Raw genomic sequence first — 25215 nt, 5'->3', positions numbered from 1 at the left:
TAAAGCTCCATTATCTATGAACTTCACTTTTTCTAGCGACAGAAATGAATTACCGCTAAGTTCCTGCTGTTATTAATTCTTTCGTGTATAGCACGAGACAACAAATGCATGAAATATTTCTCGATATATATAAAAAAAAAATATTTTGATTCAATATTTTTGTATGTGTGTAAGTTATTCATATGCTTCAAATTTACTTCATTCCTTAACATCTATTCCTTAACATCGCATTTTCCTCGCCCTTAGTTATTCGTACATGTATTTTTTGTAATATCGATTTAGTTTTAAACGACATACATATAAATTTTTTTATAAAAATGCATACTAATAAAATTATCTAAGACTTATTTGTGAAGAGTGTTTATATGCCCCTTTGAAATTTATTCTGTCGAACGAGACTGACACATCTTCAAACTGCCCCTTAATGGATAGGGTGCCCCCGTCCGACTGATTGATGTGATGGTCCGTGTGGTTGATGTTGCTCGTGAGAGAAGGCAGAGATCTCCGCTACTCTAGAGATGTGATCGACGGGGTTGAATAAGACCACAGGACCCTGCGACGTCTACTTAATCTGCCATGAAAAGGAGGGCAAACTCGGTGTTATATTTGTAGTGAGAGTGGGACTTTATAGCCAAGTATTGTCGGTAACTATAGTGGACGACCTCGCTACAATCCATATCAATTTGACATTCTTCAACTGCTAGCTCTTTTGCGTCGACGACCGGACGAAAAAAAAACCGATTCTGAACAGAAACTCTCTGAGAGTTTTCTCTCTTTTCCCTTTCCTCCTATCACGAATAAAAATTCCCCGAGGATTTTTTATATTAAATGACGGAGTTGAGCTGTCATAAAAGTCAAACAGCTCTTGTCAAGTTCGAATTTTCTCCTCCCAAAATTTCGAGGAAGGATTTATTTTTCGGGAGAAATAAATTCCCGGAGAATAAACTCCCTGGGCTGTACGAGTTTTCCTAAGGTCTCTTATGAGCGCTTGGAGCGCCTCTACGACTGCTATCTTAGTTGTGATATAAAAATTATGCTTTGCGATTTCAATGCAACGATGGGCAAGGAAGGCGTTGTTGCTATCATTGTAGCAGCACTACTAAGCGCCGCCTGGGTCGGTTTGTCCATCAATCGCTGTCGTCAAACTCAGCTAAAGGTTGGTCCAAGAAACGAGCTGTTTTGATGGGGTCGCTGTTTTTACCAGCGGTGAGGTAAGGGTAGCCATCGGGAAGGCGAAAGCCTCCAAAGCCATTGGACCCGACTGCCGTCATTCCAGACATCTGGGAGATGGGGAGAGTGGTCCCACTGCTCAAACCGCGGAAACCAGCCAACAAAGGAGTCTTATCGTCCGATAGCCCTCCTTTCCCCGGTAGCGAAGACACTAGAGGCCTTGCTACTCCCGTTTTTTACCAGCCAGCTAGCCCCAGCGAAGCATCAGCATGGATTCCGTAAAGTGTACAGCACAACAACAGCACTTAACGCCATAAATACCCAGATAACTCGTGGCCTTAACCGAAACCGCCCCTGTGAGAGAACCATTCTAGTAGCGCTGGACCTGCATAAGGCGTTCGACACTGTCAGCCATTTAACGCTACTAGAAGACGTAGATGCCTCTTCTCTCCCACAGGGACTCCAACGGTGGTCGGAGAATTATCTGAGTGGTCGTTACTCGTCTGTAACTTTTAGAGACAAAACCTCGGGAGACTCGGACCACAATAGCCCAACTGCCTCTGGTTACTGCAGCAGGTTGCAATTATACCTGAGCAGATTAAACTAGGATGTTCTTAACGAATGCCCGGCATGCGTAGAGTCGCCCCATGACTAACAGCATCTCTTCGTATGCTCTCTGAATCCCACCTCACTAACGTTCCTGTCCCTATGGACATACCCCGTCGAGGCTGCTCTGTGGCTACTCTATGCATGCCGGGCACTCATTGGCCACATCTGCGTATACTCTGTTCAGGAACTAGTTTAGGCTGCTGCTGTATCCAAAGCGAAGTTGGGCTATTGTGGTGCGAGTCTTCCGAGGCGGAGGGCTTCGACGTTGGGTGGTTGTGTACCCAAAACGGCATTCACAGGTCGGGAATCTATATCACTCGAGACCGACTTTCTGTGCATGCCGTTCAAGGCCTGTCGGTATGCAGTTAGGTTCGGAGGTTGCTTTATGAACCTCTGGACATCGTCTGTCAGTTCATAGAGATGCCTCCTGACGTTCATTGGCGAGGGCTCTTCTGCAAGCCCTGTTCGGCTGCCCACGTCTTTGACACCCTACTAGGAACTACATGTAGAGCATTGTGTTATGCTTCTTGATGGGAAACATCTGGACCTCGTCATTAAGGTGGAGTTGAGCTTCGTCCACTGCGTCCTGCTTGTCTCTGGCGACCACATGGGCGCTGCGTCGGGTCCGGTAGTTGGTTGATGTCGGTCTGGACCGCGTCCATATACTTGCCTTCTGACCTGCTTGGGTGGAGACGCTTCCTCAAACAAGGGTCTTCTGTTGGGGTGCTCACGCTGCCCGGAGTCCGGAACGCGTCTTTGATCCTACTGGCCAGGGCCCGGAAGATAATGGTTTGTAGCCCCAGGCTCAATGGCTGTCTTAAGTTTGCAAATAGATCATGTTGATAAAGATGAAATACACGTTTCCAGGGTTTTAGACGTACTTGCGATTCGAAGACTAAACCGTGGCTCGGGACAATATCTTGTTGAAGCAAAGATACGCATCCAACTCTGTGTGGAAAAAGTGATCGAAAGAGTTTGAAATACGTGAGTGCGGAGAGCTCAAAACGCTGTGTTATGGCAAAAAAACGCCCGCACATTTTATCAGAAATTTAGGCGACTAATTAACACCGCATGAATTAGGGCCGCCTGATGAGATTATTTTTTGAAGCACGGCAGAAGGCCGTCAACGTGAAAACAAATTTTGTGCAACAATACTGTGGACTGCGTAGATGGAGTTGGACTGCTAGGGACTATTTTTTTTGAAAGCCGCCAACGCGGAGAGAAGTTTGGAGCAGCAATGATGTGGACTGCTTAGCCGGGGTTGGTCTGATGATCGTTATTTTTTGAAGCAGCAGAAGATCGCCAACGCGGAAAAAAGTTGAACACAAAAACACTATGGATTGTGTTGCCTGAGTTGGACTAAGGGGTTTTTTTGTAGGCCGCCAACGCTGAAAAAAGTTCGACGCAACAGTAGATGGATGGAATCAGTACCGCGTGAATTAACCGTCTTATTATTTCATCGGCGGTTTAAGTTTATTTTGCGAATGAAATAAGTACAAATTTAATTTTGTCGTCTGTGTCGTTTTGTGTTGTTTTGTGATCGAAACTAAATGCCGTTCCGAAACGAACGAACCGAAAGAGAACCAAACTGTCGAGAACGTTCTCAATGGGAATTATATAAGAATAAAACCCTGTGGAATGTTCACAAAGAGAAAGAAATGCAAACAATACTTTCGGGAACATTTCTAAGAAAACAAAGTGGGAACAAAAGTCTAAGGAACTTTCTCTCGAAGAACATTTTGGGAACTAAAGTCTGAGGAACTTTCTGATAGAGAACGATACGGGAACAAGTCTTCTCATGATCGATTCGCTAACAATGGAAGCGAGAAACAATTTTTTCTCAAACTAATGGATTAAAATGTTTCAATATTAAAATTAATCAAAAAAGAACTGAAAGATGATTATGCAAACAAATTGAACGAAAGACTTAAGACACGAACTTTTCGTGCACAGAAAGTGAAATTTTTTTCCATAAATGAGCCGTTCACCCTAATGATAAACGATCTGGAAATGATCCAGCTTTCCTCTGGCTCAGAATTAACAATCGTGGTTCTCACTGAAACAATTTTTCATCCCAACACGCAAACGTTCCTCTCAATCTTAACGTTGAGTTCTCAAACCTTTTGTTCTTTAGCAGAACGTTCCGCAGAATTTTGTTCTTATTTGATCCTCCTTGAACACGTTTTCGATATTTTCGTTCTAAATTTGTTCCCATTGGAAACGTTGGTTGTGTTCAGAAATTCATCAAGCCAAAGCATCAGTCTCATTTACTTCGGTCGGTTTATTCCCCTAAGAGCCCCTATCTACGTTTCTGGAGCTACTTACCTATCCGAGTATTTATACATGTAAAGTCAGTTATGTATTTTCATACGCTTTAGTTTAATTTGTTTCATTTCGTGAACAATATAGACTCGCGTGCGCACATAGAACATATGAATGTATTTATGTTTAATTTATATAAAAATATCTACTTTAGTACACAGTTAAATTCACATACATTTATCTTTAAATACAGTTTAGTGGTAAACTTATTGCAATACCAACGTGTTATCTATTTTACGCATTTAAATGCTTAACAGTTACTTGTAGTATTTGTAGTATGTATGTATATGTAAAGTTACGTGTATATTGAATTACATAAACTTATTCGCATTACATTAAGTTACATCAAAGATGATTATACACATACATATCGGCGTACATATATTATCTATGTTCCTTCTACAAAAATATTATAATATTCATGTACTTTTGGTACATATTATAAGACCATATGTAATGCATATACAATTACATACATATGTATTTCCTTTAAGAACATTAAATGTACTAGCATAACAGTTTTCCAGTAAAAATATATCAACCTAGCTTGTGACACCGGCAAGATATTACTACCAGCTGCTACAACAACTACTACTAAACCTTCACTTCTGGACGCGCCCAGCCGCCAAAGGCGCGTTCCAACTCTTCGGCAACTGCCAAGCACAGCCTATCGTTATTAAAGTTGGCAATAACTTGCAGACCCAGAGGCACACCTTCGCTACCGAGTTGTCCCAGTGGCACGGCAGTGGCGGGGAAGCCCAAAACGTTCACGATGCCTGTGTAAGAAAAGTTAATGGGGCGGAAGATGGGTTCGTTGTGGTATGGTGCAACGGTGGGATGTGTGGGATAGAGCAGAACACCATCATCGCCCAAAAGCTCCTGCATTTCGGCGCGTAATTCATCGCGCTTCTTTACCATATGCTTATATTTGCTCGAACCATACTGCACCTGTGTCTTGTCCATAATGGCGGTCAAAAGTCCGATAAATGTGTGCTTGGAAGCGCCAAAGACCCATTTCACCAATTCAACATAGGGGTTAATAGCCACTTTTAAATCACCCAGTTGGTGAGCGAATGTATAGCCAGAATCATCTTTCATATTGGCAAACCAAATGATGGTCGATTGACGGAATTGCTCCAGTTGCACCTTTTCCACCACCTCGGCTTTTAACTTCTGCCGCAAATGTTGTACGGTACGCTGCATGCCTGCTAATAGATCGGCATCCACTGGCGTCACCAAGCGACCACCGCCGTCGGTCTCCTGATAGAAGAAGCGCACCTTTTGCAAATCGACCGGCTCATCCAAATTCAATTCGGACGCCTTATCACCGGCAATAATTCGTAGCATCGGCTTCAAATCCTCTGCAAAACGTGACATTGGTCCAATGCCGAGAAATGAATTTTGCTCAGCTGTGAATGGCATAGGGAATTGACCCTTATTCGAAACAATTAGCTTGCTGGGCTTATGACCGAATACGCCATTAAAGAATGCCGGCATACGTATAGAGCCGCCAATGTCGGATCCCAGTCCGAAGGGCGAAGCGGCTGCCGATTGTATGCAGCCCTCACCGCCGCTGGAGCCGCCAACTATGCGATTTGAATCGTAAGCGTTACGTGTGCGCCCGTGCACCGAATTGTTGCTCTCCCACCACATGCATACCTCAGAGATGTTAGTTAGCGCGAATGGAATGGCGCCCGCTTGCCGCATCAAAGCCATCGCGGTGGCGTCCTCGGTGGCGCGCACATCTTTCCGCGCATACAAACCGGCAGTATGCAGAAGGCCTGAGGAAAAATGAAAAATTTTTAGATTAGAATTGCATATGTATGTATAATGCCAAAATAAGATGGGTTTCTTATCATCCACTCATTTTGACAAAAAAGGAGACATGCATAGCTCTGCTTATACGAATATGCCGGAGCAGTCCTAGAACGCACATAACACAAGCTTTGTTTAGTAGTTAAGAGGTTTGTTCAAATCTAGTGAGACCTTTCAAGACAGTCCAATTCGTCAAAGAATTTGTCCCTCACAGTTCTGAAGTTAATTTTCGGAGTGCCGCCGTTTCTGCTTACCTAAAGTTTCGACAAAAATTATTATGCGGAGCTACAAACCTGCCTTTAAGAGTCGCAGCATGCTTAATGCTCATTGCTCGTCAAGACAAGATTTGTTTACCTGCTGTTATTAGTCGCTTTAGCTTTCCCCCCAATATGTGTAACTTCAATAAATGCTCTGGATTTCTTAAGTATTCTCTAAAATCTCTTCTCACGCATACAAGCTGTTTCGCTTTCAGGAATACCACTTGTTAGTAGTATAGAAGTGCTGTCGGAAAAATCGTAGCGATCTTCGTCATTCTTTTAAATGATTTCGATCTAGTCCGTGGATTTAGGGACCTTAAACGCAGCCCTACTGTGTACCTCTAAGACAAATTTTTATTGAAAGAGCTCTGACTGGCTCAACAACTTCGCTGCGCCAACGTTATTTAGGATTCGACAGAGGCGTTAATCAAGGTCATTCGACTCTTCCTGGAGTTAATGCTTACTTCCAGCCTTTCGCTTTAGATTTTTAGGAGGGTTTAGGCCCACCGTCGTAAATACGAATGTCGAAAGAAATGGACGATGTGGTGCCCAGTGAACAGGCTTATTTTTGCCACTTTCAGAGTTCCTTCATTTGATTCATATTTTATTATCGGCATATTGCCTGTGCTTTTAGCCTATTCTGTGTAGAAATTAAGGGAAGTAAGAAGAACGGTCTACTGCGGCAGAGCTCCATGTCGTAGCAAGTCGACCGTTGCTCTTGGCGTCGGCCCGGCATCCGATGGTATCAAATCTTAATAATCGCGGAAATGATTCCAGAAAGACAAGTCTTCCGTTAGCAGGAATAAGTAATAGCTGTTTTGAGAGTGTTTTACGTTGGAAAAATCCACTTCGCAGTATAAGGCTAACAAAAATAAAATTAGCTCACCTTTCACTGCAATGCAATCCTTTGTCGATATTGGCACACCCAAATATGGTTTCAATTTCTCTAGTTCCTCCTCGGTGTGTTCGCCCGATTTAATTAGCTTATCAGCTTCAGCTGCCTCCTGGAGCGCCTCGTCGAAGCGATTGTCCACACAGCAATTGAGCTTTGGATTTACATCTTTTATGCGACGTATAAATGATTCCAATACTTGCACGCTTGTGAGCTGTTGTGGAATCAAATAATAAAAATAACAAATAAAAAACCAAAAACGACGTTAATTAGAGGCCGAAGTATGTATGTACCTACAATATGCATTTTATTATCTATTTAATTTGAAAACTCACCTCCTGTTTGCGTATTTTACGCGCCAGCGATGTGGCCGACTCGAGCAGTATGGGGTCAGCGATGGCGGGCATTGTTTCACCCTTCACGCCATAGATTAATTGGAAAACTAGGCGTACGATTTTGGTGATGAAATTGAAAAATAATTGAGCTATGAATCCGCTGATTGAGCAACGTTTTTGTGCGCGACGTCTTCTGCCACCACCGCCGCTGACGCTGCTGCTACTACTATGCCGCCGGCTACCGTGGCGTCTGCTCCGCTTCTTCGTCGATTTTTCTTCGTTAATAAATGCATTAGTTTCCGTCATTGTGTTCAGTTACTTATTGCTTTATTTTTTAAATTTATTATTTAGTTATAGGTATGTTTTATGTTAAAAAATGTAATTTTTGTACTTTCAATAGTTGGATATATGTATGTATGCAGAAATGCCGGAATGTTTATTGTATATATTGCGTCTGTGACCATACGATTTTCGTGTAGAATTGCTACATACATATATTTATAGTGTTCGTTAAAAAAAATACTGTGGAACTGTGGTAAACATGAAATCGAAATGTTGCTTTAGAAACGCTAATACTATACTAGTGGTGGTAGGTTTTTTGCTTTCCTTCACTTTTTCTAATGCCGTTTATTGTTGGTGCATCATTTGCATGCTGAAATTGAAAAAACAAGAGTTTATGATTTATTGCAAATAAACAAATATGTTCCTTTATATATTTTTTCTCAGTTTGATGTTATAAATACACAATATCAAGCACACGTTTACCACTACAACAAAAGTATTTTTGTTTGTATCTTAAAATAGGCATTCTGTCCTTTAAGTACCGCAAATTATATCTTTTAATAATTTATAAAAAAAAAATTTTTTCTTAGTGTGATTCGTTGAATTTTGTAAACCAAAAATGCTAATTTATTTGTTTTTCTAATTTTTTACATTCAGTGATTTTCTATTTTTATAATACTTTATTGCTTTATACATTTGTTAAAATTTTCTAATCCTTTACTCCCAACGTTTAGGTCATATGCTACTAAAATTTCAAGGGCTATAAAATTGTATACCAAAAATTTTTCTAAAAATTCGGAATAAAAAGTTTGAAATTTTTACTTTTTTTAATTTGTTGAATTTTTATAATTTTTGTGTAAAGTTTGAAATGTGGATTTATATGGTGCTTATTATATCATGTGCTAGAATTTTGTAAAAAAAAAAATAAACATTAAATCAACAAAAAAAGGCGAAACGGGTTAAAATATAACTTAACTTAATCATACAAATGTACATGTGTGCCAATGAAGGGCAAAATTGTGTGTTTTCGAAAAAATCCCTAAAAATAAAACACGAAAAGTTACGAAATATTTTAACAAAATAACGAAAAAGTCTCGGTAAAATCAAACAAATAAATAAATAACACCGCAGTAAATTTTAAGTTTCGAAAAATCCCGAAAATCATGATTGGAAGAAAATAAAAACAAAATTATAACTTTTCTTTCTAATTGTAACTTTTATATTTGACTAAAAAACAAAAAACAAAATTTTAACTTTTTACATTTGACTGAAAAAATAAAAGTGAAATTTTAACTTTTATATTTGACTGAAAAAATAAAAGTAAAATTTTCACTTGTATTTTTTTACCGAAAACAATAAAAGTCAAATTTTAACTTTTATATTTGACTAAAAAAATAGAAGCCAAATTTTAACTTCTCTTTTCGACCGAAGAAATTAAAGTCTAAATTTAAATTTTATTTTTGACTGAAAACATATCGGTGAAAAATAACGATTGATTATTGGCTTTGTTAAAAAAAGCATATCAGTAAGGCGGATTCATCGTTTTAGTGTACTCTCAAAGAGAGAAACACAACAACAACCACATGGAAGAAAAGTTCAAAACGGTCTCTGAATTCACTTCTAACTTAGAATTTTCTATTTACTATCCCTATTTTTGGCTTAAAACTTCAACTTGTGGAATCCCAAACATATTTGTATATGAGCCGTTTTTTTGAAAGTGTCATAAGTCACTTCACACCCCTTAGGCTTAAATGACCGGTTACTTGTATCTCAACGCGTCGTTTATTCGATCAACCTCATCAACCAAAGGTTAAAAGTTTTGTCATTAGTTTACGACGATAGAACGATTTACAGATATGTATATTCGGTTACAAGTAACCGATCATTTAAGCACAAGAGATATGAAGTGACTTATGCCACTTTCAAACTACAAACTTGGATATGATATATTTATGTAGCTTTACTTTAATTTTTGCTGTTCGACCACCTGTAATTTTACTTGCACAAACACATTTACCACTATTCAATTTCATTCGTACTCGAAAATTCGTTTGGCGAAAATTCGGTATTTACCTTTCAGTCAACATTTTAATGAGAATCTTGTATTTAACAAGCACACCAACTAAATATGTTTTAAATTTTCAGCTTAAAATATGCAAACAAATTTTGACTCGAGCTCGTCTTCTACTGAAACTGCATACCTACTCAAAAATTTTAAAAACAATTGGATAAAAAATTAGATATTTTGATGAAAATTTTTTATAAATTTTCTAAAAAGTTTACGATTTTCACTTACATGAGTTTTGTTATAGAGTTAACTATATTAAAAAAAATGTAAATGAAGGAAAGAAAACTTTGTCAAAATTTGTCATTACATTGAACATAATTCTACATACATACATATGTACGTAATACATATAAACCTTTGTTGTGTTTTAAACTAATGAACTATTATGTTGACAATACTATATGTATTTAAACGTCTATTATGTAGTTATTTTTGTTAAATTATGATTTTTATTGTTTTGTACTGATTTTTGATCCCAAGTGTACTGATTATGTCACTAAAATATATGGCTACCCTATACATATACATATATACTGTAAACAAAACCATACACATGTATGTACATACATCGAATTATTATAGTTTAATTAATTCATATGAGGCTTTCATAACCGCCTAGAAAACTGTATCGATTTTATTACGTTGCGCAATATCTAAGCACCAATAATCCAAAATATTTATATAAATAACTGTAACCATTCACTTTCGAGTGTGCAATTGTAATAATCTATGTAATCCATACACGTCTCTGATTACAACAAATAAATTGGTAAACGATGATATATTGCATTATTATAGAATACAAACATCCATAAATGAATTTGTTGTTGCACATCACTGATTCACCACGTTTGCATTTGACGCTAGAACGTGTATGTGTGTATGTATGTATGTACATAAATACATTTGAATATGTGTGTGTATGCATTATTAAACAAACAAAAGAATTGCATCAAGAGAAGTGCATCATACAAACAACAATCTAAAGAAAATCAAACTTTAAAGGGAATTAAATATGATAACAATAGAATTGTCCAAAGTACCACAACACAAAATTTTTTACGTACAGGCAACTAACTGTGTACATATACTTTTTTAAGTTATAAAACAGAAATATCGGACCGTACAAAGCGAATTCTCAAAATGAACTGAGCTAAATAGAGAAGACGAAGAATAATATGGATAAACCAGCAGCATTGGCGATGGCTGACTACAAATGTACATATGGTTACATTGTGTGGAAATACTATGTACATATGTATATATGTTATATACACACCGTGTCAAAATTACAGGCACACCAATTGAATTACTTTTTTTATAAAAACATAGTTTATTCTTTAAGAAGTACCGTTTCAAACTTTGTGCAGTATTAAAAAAAATAAAACAAAATAAAAAATTAGTAAACATGTCAAGCTTTTTAATAAGACTTCTTAGAAATATTTGGAGTGTGCAGTTTTGTAGCCCATTTAATTTTAGTACAATAAAGTGAAAGGTTGAAGTAGCTAGGACATCCCGTTGATTTTAAGCAATTTTTTTCCTGACGGTGCTGCGCGTTTTCTTCCATACAAAATATGTTCGACGGTTTTTAATATGAAAGAATTGAGCAACACCTTTAACAGAAAAATTGCCAAAAATTAAACGTAAGACCTAGCTACTCCAAACTAAAATTGAATGGGAGAAAAACTGCACACTCAAAGTATTTCTGAGGAAGCTAATTAAAAAGCTTGCAATTTTTACGAAAATTTATTTAATTTTTTTTTTAAATTTTGCACAAAGTTGAAACTTGATTTATACGCGTTTTGGTAAAAAAAAAAACATTACTAAAATTAAAATTAATAAACAAAAAATAAATTGTTAAAACTTGTCAATATGTGGTTAGCTTATAATTTTTACACGGGGTCTATATGCATACGTATGTACTTAAGTATAAATGTATGTATGAACACTCATAGCAAAAGCAATGGCTACGACGTAGCACACGAAAGTCGCTAGCCTGTTGTTGGCAGATTTCCTCATTCTTCAACGCCAACAGTAGTCATCATACTGACAAAGTCGGCGTCGACGAATCCCCTCATACAGAGGCAGTAAATAGCTGGTAGCTACTCAGTAGGAAATTTGGGCAGGTAACCGTTTGTGCGCAAGTAAGCATCTTTAAAAAATATAGTGCATGTATGTATAATAACTAAATGATTCATGTTTTCACAAAAAAAGCGGGACTTACAGTTTTATGCCGTACATATACAGTACCCTCCTTTTCTTCCTAATTGACCGCAAACAGAAAACCTAGAAAATTGCACCTGTTTTTCACGAAGTTACGGCTATTTCGCAAAACCAAGTGTAGATACGTATATACATATGGGGGTTCTGCCAGTCCCTTGGTCCGACATGGGTGCATGATTACTGCTAATCTTTACCGACTGGGTAGTTGTGCGGTTTCCTGGGTGTTGGTGTGTGTGGTTGAAAGCCCAAAAATTCCGCTCGACTGACTAGAAAGCTACATACATATGGACATATGTCTGTATATATATATCTGGAACTACATAGTTACTTGTTGCGCACAGCGTCAAAAACTGGTTACTATACTTACTAAATATGTAGTAAGTATTTTTGCTTTGCGTCATTAATGAAAATCGCTAGAGCTGCGTTGTCATGACACAAATTCGCCAATCTGCAATAGCTTCTACAGGAAAACACCTTCACTAACTTTAAAAATTCAGCTTTTTAGATTTGACTGTTGAACAAGACTTTGCTGCTTCGCACACAAACGTAATATACACATGTATGATGGTGTGAGTTTACCCACCTCTGATGTACACTGATGTACAAATGCAATATTAAGAGCATACTGTTAATGTAAGAGCTTACACCAGACATGCCCAACGCTGGCAGAACTCCATAAGCAAGTGCTGGGCATGCCTGGCTTACACATTCACCAATTAGTTTTTAGGGGAGTATAAGCAGCGTTGCCGTTTGGCTACAATTGTAGCAAAAGTGCTATATTTAAAATGAAAATCTACAATGCTACAAAATTTGTAAAATGGCTACATTTTCAATTCCAAACTTGCACTTAATGCACTAAATTTTAGTAAGCTATAAAACTGCATTCCAAATTGTTTTAAAATTTCTAATTAAAAAGCTTGAAATTTTAATGAAACTTGGGTTGCTTTTTATTCATTTTTATTTCATTTGAATATATTACATTTTTGGCTACTAATAAAATTTACTGAGTCGCAACACTGAGTATAAGTCGTTGCTAAGATATAAATCTGGATCGTTCCAATTGAAGATGGCATCGGGAGGAGCAATTCTTAGCTGTCTAGAACACCACTATAAAGCCATAAAATACATACATACATATGTATGTACAATAAAAAGTTATTGTATTGTATTCATGCATTTCTAACAGCCACATAGGGCATACATATGTCATGGCAAATATGCAACCATAAAATAAAAATGTGTAGATAAATAACCGCCGTTATTAAATAAATAAATTTCCGTTGGCTGAGACGCAGCAAAGCAAAGTAATTAGCCGGCAATAAAAACAGCAACAAACTAATTTTAATTGGGCAAAGTGTTTATAAACAATATAGTATTAACTGCTATATCTAGTGTTAGAACGAATTTTATTTCAATAAAAATAATTATTCTCAAAGTAAATACATATGTGTACAAACATATGTACATTAGACTGCATCGCCAAAAAAAGTTGCGGGTTTTCCGCGGGGATTACAAAACTTATTATATTGGAGGCTTCCCCCAAAATAATTCGGAAAAATATTAAATTTTACGTGAGCTGGACCGATTTTAAAATACCTCTAAAAATTTAGTTTTTTATAAATAAAACTAGTTTCTTCAGATGACAAACCAGTTCAAGCCTAAAAAATTTGTATACAAATAAATTTTTTTTTCAACGGAATCATAATAATGAGATTTTTGATGTTGTTTTTTTAAATTTTTTCAAATATTGGTTTAAGAAAAACTTGAATCGGTAAGGTATTTCTTTTTTATTTCTTTTTCAATTTTTTTTTATTATGAACACGTCTTAATTCTACTTGGAATAACGCTCGTTCATCTCAACTTTCTCTTTTATACTTTGAATGAGTTCATTTAACGTTAACGAGTTAAACAACGTTATCGACACCCTACCTATAACATGTGATCGATAAAGCAGTCGATGTGCCCAACTGAAGGATGTACCTGCAGTTAGCGTTAACTAGACATGGTGTGACCGGCCCATAGGCAAAGTTTAGGCTGAGTTATTCCTGTTTATCTTAAACCAACCTTTGAAAAAAGTTCGAAACGGCATCAAAAACCTCATTATTGGGATTCCGTTGAAAAATATGTTTGATTATTTTTACGCAAATTTTTTTTGCTTAAACAGTTTTGCTCTCTGGTTGATTTTTTTTTTTCAAAAAATACTTAAAATAAATTATTTTTATTCATAAAAAACTTAATTTTTGGAGGTGTTTTCAAATCGGTCCAGCTCATGTAAATCCTCATATTTTCCGAAATATGTATATACATATGTAACTATAGGCGTGTTTTATTTGGCGAGAAACTTAAGCTATTAGCTTATTTTGTATGGAAGACTTAGTAACAATTAGTTGTTTATTTACACATTTCCAGTAAAATCCATTAAAAATTGCTACAAATTTTAATGTTTTGGCGTTTTCGTACGCAAAAACTTGTAAAGTAGGGGAAATTGAAAGAGCGAGAATGACAGCTGAAGTTGCAAGTTTTCACTGGATTTCTACGAGATAAATTTTCAATTGTAACAATTTGTGGGTTTTATTGTTGAAACTGACAAAATTAACCTATTTAAATATAAAATATATATTAGGAATTTGCTGTGAATAAACAACCTATTTATCAACTGTTCATGAAACTTGCAAATTTGGATATTTTTTCTATGAGAGCGAATTCTCAGAAATTAAGTTACTGGAGAGTTGCTGGCAAGTTAGTAGATAATAAAATATTTGGTAGTGTAGGTATATGTATAAAGTTTGTGCACGTAAAATTAACGAAGTACTTAAATGTTAATGTTAATATGTGTGAATTTCCAACGCAGGCCTGTCTTTCTAGGAATCCGAAATTTAGTGTTGATTTGGACTTTGCACCCAAATTTGCCATACCTAACTAAAATTGTTCGAGCAAATACTCCATTAGCAATATTGTGTGTATGTATGTACATATGTACATACATATATATCTGTGGGCATTTGAAAGAAGAACTTTAGTCTAGCTTTCACGGATACATGTACGTATGTCAATAGAGCTAAGCGGTAAGCCTTTTACTTTTATTTAAGAGAAAACATCAATTGTTGAAAGCAAAAACTGTTTAAAACGTTGTGGAATAGCGAAAAAATGTGTACGTTATGTCGACATATGCTGTTTATTTAGTTCGTGAAAGATAGACTTAATTTGTATAGCAAATAGCTGGACGTTCCAGCAATTTGTTTTTCGCACTCATAATGTACAAAGGCATGTACTATTTACTTATGTATGTATGTTTGTATTTTTGTATGTATGTATACATATTTATATGGGCAATCTCAGAAATAATCAACCAAAAACGAAAAAAATGTATGCAATTTAAATTCTCACATTATTTTATTTTATTTTTTTTTGTTATTTATGGCCTTATAACAATTATATTCAATATTTTTACTGAGCTTGAGGCCGGTTTTAATGAAAAAACTATTGTTACTTTTCCACAATAAGTGAGTAACGTCCGAAAACAAATTTAGAGAGCAAATACACCGCTACTAATTAAAAAAAAAACTTTTACTAATTTATTCCCGTATGTACTTACGTTTATCATATAAATTGTTTAACTTCTAATTTGTAAAATGGAAAGAGACGTCCAAACGTAACATACGCAACGCTACCCTGTGCGAAATGCACTAGTGCCGAACTGGTTCAGTACTAGAGAATTTAGAATCATGACACACTAGCAAATTTCAGATTGCGATATCCTACGAAGTATCAATTGCACCCGCTACATCCATTTTTCGATAGTTCCGAACCAGTTCTAAATTCGCCACTTTAAATATAGACTTGTAATGACAAGATTTTTTTTTTAATTTTTTGGGATTTATCACATTCTCAGTGACTGTTTTGGACTTAGCAAATTTGCGTATCAGTGAACAGAAAAGGTTAGAAATAAAAAAGGTAGTTTTGAAAACGAGGCACTTCTAATTGGTCTTGCCTTTTGCATCAAAATATATTTTTTTTAGATAAAGTGCACTTAGCAGCAGTTTTTAACTTTTGGTAGGTAAAAAGGCCCTAACTCACTTTATCTCCAAATACCTCATTGTGCAACTCTTATTAAACCCTAATAAAATTAAAAAAAAAAAAACAAGTACAATTAGACACAATATCAACAAAAATTTTCATAATATTTTTAACTATAGTCGAACTTCTATAACTCGAATCACCATTATCCAATCAAAATGTTCGATTTATGGAGACTTTGAGGAATAGAATATTATTGTTTTTTTTTCAAGAAACTACAATTATGCAAGATACATTTTAAATAATGAACACATTTATTAATTCGAAATCAAGTTCACATGTAAAAGTTACAACGAATTAAAATAGTCAGAAATGAGAGACTGAAAACCTACTTTACTTTTGGAGTTTTCAGTAAAAAGAGATTCTAATTTGTTCAAAGCCTTATAGTAATCGTCATTGGTAGTGCCATTCGTTTGCCAATAAATTTGTATAAATTCAAACATCTGAATCAATCTCTAACGTCATCATTTGAAGGCTGGTGAATAATTTCATCCACTGAGCCCCCATCATCACTTTTCATTGCTCTGAAATTCGAAATCCCTTTCATCAGCGTTAAAAATATCGCATTAATTATACTTTTCTAGTAAAATTTGCAGAATTGTAGTTTTCCATTTCTCGCAGTCTTCGTTACGAACGTCATTACTCTCACAACACACCATTTTATGGCTCACGGAATGCCTAAAATAATACAAAGTATCCACTTTGAGCAAACAATTTATCAATTACACATCTTGTTGGTAGCTCTGCTTCCATTTATGAAGCCAACGTGTTGCTTTGTTTAAACGTTGGTTTTTTCATTTCTTTGTTGTGTCCAGAAGTAGCATCAGTTTCAAAGTTATTATTGACTCTTTATTTTTATTTTTTTAATTGTAGAAACCGTGTTCGTCGGAATCCAGATTTTTCAGCCAATTTTTATTCCTTTTCCCACTTTCAATTTCTTTGATTAGTCTAAATTTTTCTTCAATAGACAAACACTTTAAAACACGTTTCGACGTTATGCTAATATTTAGTCTTTACGAAGATACTATTCAAACTGATTAACAAACGTTACACAAAGAAAAGTCAAAAGCAAAAAAAAAACACATTTGCGTAACAAACAAGTACTTTTCCGAACAAAAGATTAGCTGCAAAAGAAACCAAAGCAACAAAACCAAGTGCATAATTTGGGATTCCCCGTAAATTGTTCGACTTATAGAAGCATTTGCCAATATTTTTATTCGACTTATGGAGAAATTCGAGTTAAATAAATTCGAGTTATGGAACTAAAAATGAGTATATATTGCTCTCTAAACGCTATTGCCACTTGACTTAGCTCGATTTATATAAGTTCGAGTAAAGGAAGTTTGACTGTAGTTTATGAAGAAACAAATATGTTTGGGAATTTTCTGTACATATCAAAGTAAAGATATGTACATATGTATGTACATGCGTATGCATTTTTATGAATATACCTATATGTACATACATATGACTCTAATCTAATAAACAAAATTAGAATTCCACTCACGAATCCTAAATAAAAAGTGTTAATGCTATTAATCGTGCTGACGTGGATTCGTGGATTCAGGTACATATGTATGTACATATGCAAGTTGTATATAATTAAATACTTATGTACATCCATAAATATGTACTTACGTACCCACATGCAATTATACATACATATGCATATGCCATTTGTATTGTATATAAAATATGTACATATATTCATGGTGACATCATTACTTTTCCGCCACTGTGGCAAATGTTCATTTCCAACTAATACGCCGTCTATTCCTTTCCCACTCCAAAATCATAAAGGCCTGTATGAAGCTCTCAAGAAAACGGTCAAGAAAAAAATTGCCATTATTTCGTTCGTGTGTCCAAGGCATTTTGACATCAGATACTTCACAGGCCTGTTGTCTCGCTCTTTCCTCAAGAAATAATGGGACGGGCATATATTTCTGTTGCAAGCATGGGTTGCCTTGTGCTCTTTTTTCACAAAAACAAAAAACTTTAGAAAACCGTGGTAGAAAGCGTAGCAAATTTCTTGCGAACTGTGTACTTGCTGCCTCGAGAAAATTTGACACAAGAAAATTTCTTAGCGATTCCTTGTACGTCATTTTATATGGAGTTTTTGCTTTTCTTGAGAGCTGCGTACTGGCCTTAATCTATCTAATTACGTATTAAAGGCCTGTATGCAGCTCTCAAGAAAAGCAAAAACTCTAAATGATGTACAAGAAATGGCTAAGAAATTTTCTTGAGTCAAATTTCCTTAAGGCAGTACGCAGTTCTTAAGGAATTTGCTACGCTTTCTACTACGGTTTTCTAAAGTTTTTTGTGAAAAAAGAGCACAAGGCAACCCAGGTTTGCAACAGAAATATATGCCCGTTCCATTATTTTTTCCAATTTTTCGTGAAATTTACAAAAATGCTAACACTAAATCCGAAGAGCTACGAACGTAGCATATACTTTGATTTTACACGTCCGTAGCAATTCGTATTAAGTTATTGCATTTTCGTAGATTTATCGAAAATCGGACTAAGATGGATTCGGCGATAGCCCAAATTGTGAAAAAAATGTATTACATCGATAATGTTAGCGAAAGAGTATTTGAAAATGTGGTAGTCTCCAGTCGTATGTAATTGCAAATCATTTAGAGAGTTAAACTCATAGAAGCTATTTTCATAATAAAAACCGTTTTATTATTTTCCCTAGTTATATTATGGCCCATAATACCCCGTGGCATTGAACTAACTGAAGAAGAAAGAACTTCCTTTAAAAATCCCGACGACTATGGAAATAATAAGCTTGGTGGCCCTGTACAAACCCCAAAATAGTGGTGCGAATAACATATGTAAAGGTTAGCTACTAGGAACAGCTTGATTTACGCTAAAAATTTAAATATATTTGAATCTCTATGTCACAAAAATTACAAGCGAATTGAAAAACGCTATTTTCAGTGATGAAAAAAACTCCAATATAGTTGATCCAGATGCCCACCATAAATATTGGATAGTAATTCGGCTTCCATGGCAAACTTGCCCTTGGCTAAGGGAATCTCTGGCTTAAAGTAAAAAGAGTATAGCTTTGGAAAAGAAATAAAATCTTTTCACTTTAGGAAAAATGAAAAATCCAGAAGTAGAAGCATTCTTTGCGCATTAAGTTGGCAAATTTTTCGCTCATTTCGACCGACGATGTTTGAAAATTCCAGCCGTAAAACGTTGTCATTCACACCGTGCGAACAACAAAATCGTTATTCAAGGAACAAAATACCTTCTTTAAGAGTAACTAGCTTCAAATATCGCATTTAATACCACTGGGCATTTGTAAGATCTTCTTCTCTACAAGATTTTTACTTATTCAAAACAGAATGATAACCTGTTGAAACTTAAATAAACAAAACTTCACAAATAGGAGGAAATAATACAAATTTTCTACAAAATTTCGGTAAAATATATGCCGCAAAGCGTAAAACAAATAAAACTTTTTTGAAAATAACTAAACTTGTTTCTTTGCACATATAAATATTTTTTTACGAAAATTTCAACTTAATGGTACAATTAAATTATCTTGTTATAAATTAATGGATATTTAAAAAGTTGTTTATATTCTTTTGATGGAGTTAATGAGTACAATTATCGGGGACAACATCAAAGATCTAGTATTGGTGTTTTTATTTAACTAGTTGAAGTTGAAGTATTACACATATAATTCTTTTAATGGGGTAGTTTTCGAACTGTGACTCAAGGAAACCTTGCATAAAACCTGTAACTCTGCGCATTAATGATTCCTTGCTGCTTCGCTAATTTTTTGCGTCTTAATTTTCTAGTGTTATTGACATTATATAAATGTATGTAAGTATGTACATATGTATGTATGTATGTATGTAGATATTGTTACTAGAAAATTTCCATTGAATTGCTCTGCACCAGTCATATACACTTAGGCCTCTTTTTATGCGGTAAATGCGTTCCTCAGAAACCGCATAAAAAAGTTCTTTACTCTCATACAAAAACAGGGAATGCGTTCCAGCATTTTCAGAAACCGCATAAATTCAGATACTCCATGTAAAAAATTCTAAAAAACCCGCATAAAAAAATCCAGTGAGGTATTATTAAGCAAACACTTTTTATTCCATGAATAACTGAACATCAATGAAATTAATAAAATTTTATCTGCAAATAAAAATAAAAATACCACAATAAATACATAAATTATGTAAGAATACAAAGACACATTATTTATCAGAAGCATTGTCTCTTACACACTAAAAAAAAGTAATAAAAACTCTCAAAAAAGCAAAATCGCTACTGCGAAATAATGGTTTGAAAAACCGCATAAATTCAAATCCGCATAAAAAAAAGCCGTATAAAAAGGGTCATATATGTAGGCACATACATATGTACACATGCAAGTATCTATCTGAAAAAACTCGTATTTCTTCAGAGTTAAGGAACAAGTACTTACTTTACAAACAACACACAAACACATATGTATGTACAGTGGCGAAAAAATAAATGGGGACGAAACATTTTAGCATCCTTGGCTATTTTCGATTATTTAATGTTTATTATTTTTTTTATGAAAGTGTAGCTAAGTCAAAATTTCAAACTTTTTACAAAAATTTGCGAAATTCGAGAAATATTTCCTCAGAGTTTTGAGCTTTTTAATTAGAAAGGTGTTGTTAATTTTTTCAAAAGAAAAAATCTAATTTAAAAGTTTAAAATTTTGATCAACATTTGTTAAAATTCGGCAAAATTTTGTAAATTTTCTAAGAATTTCGATTCAAACGAATTTTTTTAGATATAAAGCTATATTTTCATAAAAAAATTAAACAAAGAAAAGCAGCCAAAACATGCTAAAATGCATTTTCCCTATTTACATTCTCGGCACCTTATATATATACACACATACATACATATATGGGCTACAATGAACAATAAACAAAGAATTTTTTTGTTCTTATTTTCATAAGATAAAAATTTATCTGTACACAAAGAACATTTGTGGGGCAATGACATGCGAAAGAACTGCAGTTGCGAAGTTGCCAGATTCTGAAACTGAGAAAGGAGTACATTTGTATTCTCGATAGAAAAAAGCAGTACAAACATAAAAACGCAGTACATTTTATTTAATTTTTTGGGCAATTTCTTTGTTACAAATTACCGCTTATTAAAAAATTAAATTAAAAGTTGCTAAATCAGCATAGAGAAAAACTACCAATAAAATAGAACAAAACCGACTCCATAGGGTTTTTCAAAAGGACATTATTTTTGTATCGAGAGGCAAAATCTTATAAGTGTGTAAATAAAATCATCAACAAATTCTTTAGATTTTTATCAGGTAACTTAATTAAAAGCTAACAAATTAAAACCAAAAAAAAAAATGAATTGAAAAATAAATCATTTGCATACATAAATGAATTTAAAAAGACATCTCATAAAATTAAGTAATTTTTATTTTTAATTTTTTATTTTTTTTTTTTATATGCAAGCAAGTGGATTTTCTCTGCGAAATGTGATTTTCAAAAGAAATTTGGCCACAAAACCCATTTCCATTCACTCTTTTTACGAAAATTATAAAAATTCAACACATTTTCATTAAAATTTCAAACTTTTCATTCACAATTTTCGTAAATTTTAACTTAGCTTTAGTATAATACCCGCGTTGATTTTAAATACTTTTTTTTGCTGGCAGTCCCCGGTATTTTCTCAAAAAACAAAGCAAATTTCGAGCACTTCAAACACAAAAGTTTCCTAATTATTCTGATAAAACAGATAAAAATTTGTCTTATAATTTGTTGAATTTTTATAAATTTTGTATAGTTTGAAACTTTGATTTTTACAGTTTTTTTTTGTTAAATAAGTTATATTTTAATTTAAAAAAAAGTATTAAAATTAAATAAATGGAAATTATTTTGAAGAAACTTGTCAATTTATGCACGTTATTAAAGTTGATATTAAAATCACAATAGTCTGCCTTATCCTGAGTTTCGCCTACAAAAAAAAATCACCCGAAAATTATTCATCCACCCATAGTAAAACCATGGAAAGCAAAAGTGAAAAGCGAACCGTTTAGGGGAAAATGAAACTCATGATAAGGCTGAGTATGTCGATTTCCAACAAACTAATGATACAAAATCACCCCTGCCTGCCGATACCATTGTATGAAGGTCAAGTTTGTTTTTATTCATATTATTCTTCCTCCAATGAGTCTTCATAAACGCCACTGCGGCTGTGGCATATACATATGTATGCATGTACATATACATGTACATATAATACATACCGTATGTATGCATGTATGAATCTACATACTTGTGTGACACACCTTGCAATGATTTTGTTATACAAATGTTTAGTTAAAAACTAGCACTTTAACGATAAGAAAAACATTGATGCCGGTCGAGCGGGCAACATCGTGTTCTTTATTGGTACTACAAAACGCTTGCCAGTTATAAGATGTGTGATACGATTGTAGATATAGTGGTATAAGCGTCTGGGAAAATAGGAGACCAAAGATATTCATTAAAAATTACTGACACTCCGATACATTGCATAACGTTTTGTTTTTTTTTACATACTTCAACTTATTTTCATAAAACTTCAATTCATATTTTCATAAAATAACTATACACTAGTTTTCATATTTTGCACTAAAATCAGCAGAATTCGCTTATCATTCCGTTTTTTGGTGACAGCCATTTTTTTAGAGGCGATTATTCCCACTTCCACCTACTTCCTTTTCCGCAATCTTCTGGCAAGTAGTTTACACATCAAAACACTCACACACAGAAAAAATAAACAAACTACTAAATTAAATTAAATAATTTAGAGTTGCTCCCAGAAAACAACGAATTTGTATGTATATGCTTGTCTTATTTATTTAATTTAAGAAAAATCCAACTCACATTTCATCAACGCAACGATTCGTCTAAAACTGAATACACTGCTAGCTAAAAAAAGCAAAAATGCTAAAAAGAACGAGCATATAAAACACAGAGGAAAGATTAATTTACTCGTTAAGTGTGACCAGTGTTACCGGAATTTTTTGTTACTTGATTAAAGCACTTAAAACGCAATTTTTAAATATAAGAATTTTTGATAAACTCTAGCCTGAAGAAATTAGAAAAAAAACGACAGAGTTCTCAAATTAGTACCACATTGATACATTCATACTTACATACTTAGGTACATATGTATGTATACTTATAAAAAATTATTTCCGCTTATAACACCGTAGAACAAATATGTACCGGAAATACACGTTCGGATGTGAACATTGCGAAGAACGGCAAGCATGTTTATGAAACTGAAAAATAAAACCATTATTCGCTTTTTTTGCCTCAGCTAAACTCACGAAATGTGTTATACGTACTACAGAGTTTTAAGTTAACACATTTTAAAAATTTATTTAAAAATCTCCATCTTATCCTGCCTTTAGTTTAGAGTACAAAATGTCCGATGCGAACAGCAAATCGCCCATGAACAATCTGCAGCTACCAATTACAGCGCAAACCGGGCAAATGCTAGCGCCATCCAGCACTGCTCCACAGAAATTGAACTCCGGTTCCGCGACGGGGAATCCGCGCAATAAATGTGCGCTCAAGCCGGGTCATTCGCTTATGGATTGGATACGACTTGGAAACTCAGGCGTAGATCTAGCGGGTACGTGCGGTCGTGTAACACCAGTAAGTAATGAGGAGTTGGCGCGACATAATACACGGGAAGATGCTTGGATGGCCATACGTGGCAAAGTATTTAATGTGACTCGCTACATGGACTTCCACCCGGGTGGTTAGTATTAAGTACATATGTATGTATTAATTTAATTCGATTTGAATATGTAAATGCTTACTATATTCAGGAGTGGACGAACTGATGCGCGGCGTTGGGCGCGATGCCACTAAATTGTTCGATGACGTACACGCCTGGGTTAACTACCAGCAACTGCTTCTGAAATGCTATATTGGTCCTCTGCGTTCGTTAGTAAAAATGGATTCTATACCTGAAGGTAAACAAATAGGGCCTTTCACCGACTTTGCCAAACCTCCCAGCAAAAAACCAGTTGCCTTCAGCAGCGAGATAGTGCCACGTTTTGACTGGATACAGAAACGTCAAGATGTCACGCTGTATATTTATACGCGCCAACTTTGCAATCCCGGGCTGTTCGTTTGTCGAAACAATGCCAATGCGCTGCAGCTGCAGGTACAAATCGTAGATGCGCATCACCTCTTCGAATTTGAGTTGCACGGTGAAGTGCAGTGGCCACCGAAGGATGTGCGTGTGGGTAGCGAAAGTGGCAAAATCGAGGTAACGCTCACAAAAGTCGAACCTGCATTATGGTCTACGTATGGCGCGCACACGGCGACGAAATGTTCAGCCAGCGTGTCTGACGAGCTGCTGCATGAGTATGAAGTAGTGAATTGCGTGGATTTCAATCATAATTCCTTCGAACTAAGTTTGCATGGCAAGCAGAATGTTTTGATGGTACTGCCCATTGGTTATCATGTGACAGTAGCGGCTCTGATAAACGGTAATGAACTTTTTAAAAACTAAGCTATATAATTAGAGCGATATTTAATTGAATGCTAATCTTCGCAGGAGATTTGGTGCGTCGTAGTTATACGCCCGTGAATGCTAGTTTTTTGCAGCAGAGTACAGTTACCGACGAAAACTATGCAACAAACCTACATTTCCTTGTTAAAAGCTACAGAGATGGCGCGCTTTCGATGCATTTGCGCCAACAGAAAGCTGGTCAAATGTTACTACTCTCAGCGCCGCGCGGTAATTTTCATCTGCAACGTTTATTGGCGCATCGGCAAATAGCGATTATTGCTGCTGGCAGTGGCATAACGCCCATGCTGAATCTCATCGAACACCTGTTGAAACGAAATGCAAACCGCATGTGAGTAATATAAGGGCATACAAAGATATAACCGGAGGTAAAATAAAATACGTTTTGATGAATATTTTGTCGACAAATGTTTTTTAAACATTTTGTGGACACATGTTGCTAGATATGTTGCTAAACATTTTGTAGACACACGTTGCTAAACATTTGTAAACACATGTTGCTAAACATTTTGTAGACATGTTGCTAAACATTTTGTAAACACATGTTGCTAAACATTTTGTAGACATGTTGCTAAACATTTTATAGACACATGTTGCTAAACATTTT

At 35.2% G+C, this 25215-nt stretch overlaps 2 protein-coding genes across 8 annotated transcripts in view; one reads left to right on the top strand and one right to left on the bottom strand.

The window, feature by feature from the left end:
• Positions 1 to 25215, top strand: part of LOC118744957 (cytochrome b5 reductase 4) — a 30446-nt gene that overhangs the window by 3475 nt on the left and 1756 nt on the right. Inside the window, exons 1-4 of one of the 3 annotated variants that reach the window (XM_036478427.1) lie at positions 22337 to 22465; positions 23476 to 23828; positions 23899 to 24567; positions 24636 to 24939. In XM_036478427.1, coding sequence (XP_036334320.1) covers positions 23489 to 23828; positions 23899 to 24567; positions 24636 to 24939 — 1313 coding nt within the window. In that variant the 5' untranslated portion in view covers positions 22337 to 22465; positions 23476 to 23488. Of the gene's footprint in view, positions 1 to 22336; positions 22466 to 23287; positions 23829 to 23898; positions 24568 to 24635; positions 24940 to 25215 lie in introns of those variants that run through there. The other 2 variants (XM_036478426.1, XM_036478428.1) reach the window with 2 other exon arrangements.
• LOC118744956 (fatty-acid amide hydrolase 2-B) lies at positions 4140 to 23013 on the bottom strand. Of its 5 annotated transcripts, XM_036478420.1 has the most exons (5): positions 10818 to 10918; positions 7792 to 8052; positions 7401 to 7725; positions 7060 to 7279; positions 4140 to 5882 (listed from the first exon to the last, which is right to left on the bottom strand). In XM_036478420.1, exons 3-5 carry the CDS (start codon positions 7704 to 7706, stop codon positions 4696 to 4698), a joined length of 1713 nt encoding a protein of 570 aa, XP_036334313.1. In that variant the 5' UTR covers positions 7707 to 7725; positions 7792 to 8052; positions 10818 to 10918; the 3' UTR covers positions 4140 to 4695. The 5 variants fall into 5 exon arrangements, with proteins under 5 accessions (XP_036334313.1, XP_036334315.1, XP_036334317.1 ...); XM_036478422.1 differs by lacking the exon at positions 10818 to 10918 and adding an exon at positions 22943 to 23013 and having other exon boundaries at positions 7401 to 8052; XM_036478424.1 differs by having other exon boundaries at positions 7401 to 8052; positions 10829 to 10905.

Source organism: Rhagoletis pomonella, unplaced genomic scaffold (genome assembly GCF_013731165.1).
Source record: "Rhagoletis pomonella isolate Grant_MI unplaced genomic scaffold, Rhpom_1.0 Rhpom_scaffold_00008, whole genome shotgun sequence".
NCBI classification, from domain to species: domain Eukaryota; kingdom Metazoa; phylum Arthropoda; class Insecta; order Diptera; family Tephritidae; genus Rhagoletis; species Rhagoletis pomonella.
This window is presented reverse-complemented; position numbering and strand designations above follow the sequence as displayed.

Bases quoted from the DNA above. Each gene is read 5' to 3' on its own strand.
- LOC118744956 (XM_036478422.1), bottom strand. From the start codon at position 7,706: ATGACGGAAACTAATGCATTTATTAACGAAGAAAAATCGACGAAGAAG. The intron at 7,280-7,400 runs GTGAGTTTTCAA...ATTCCACAACAG, and splicing joins GTAAAATACGCAAACAGGAG to CTCACAAGCGTGCAAGTATT. The intron at 5,883-7,059 runs GTGAGCTAATTT...ATTTTTCCTCAG, and splicing joins GGATTGCATTGCAGTGAAAG to GCCTTCTGCATACTGCCGGT.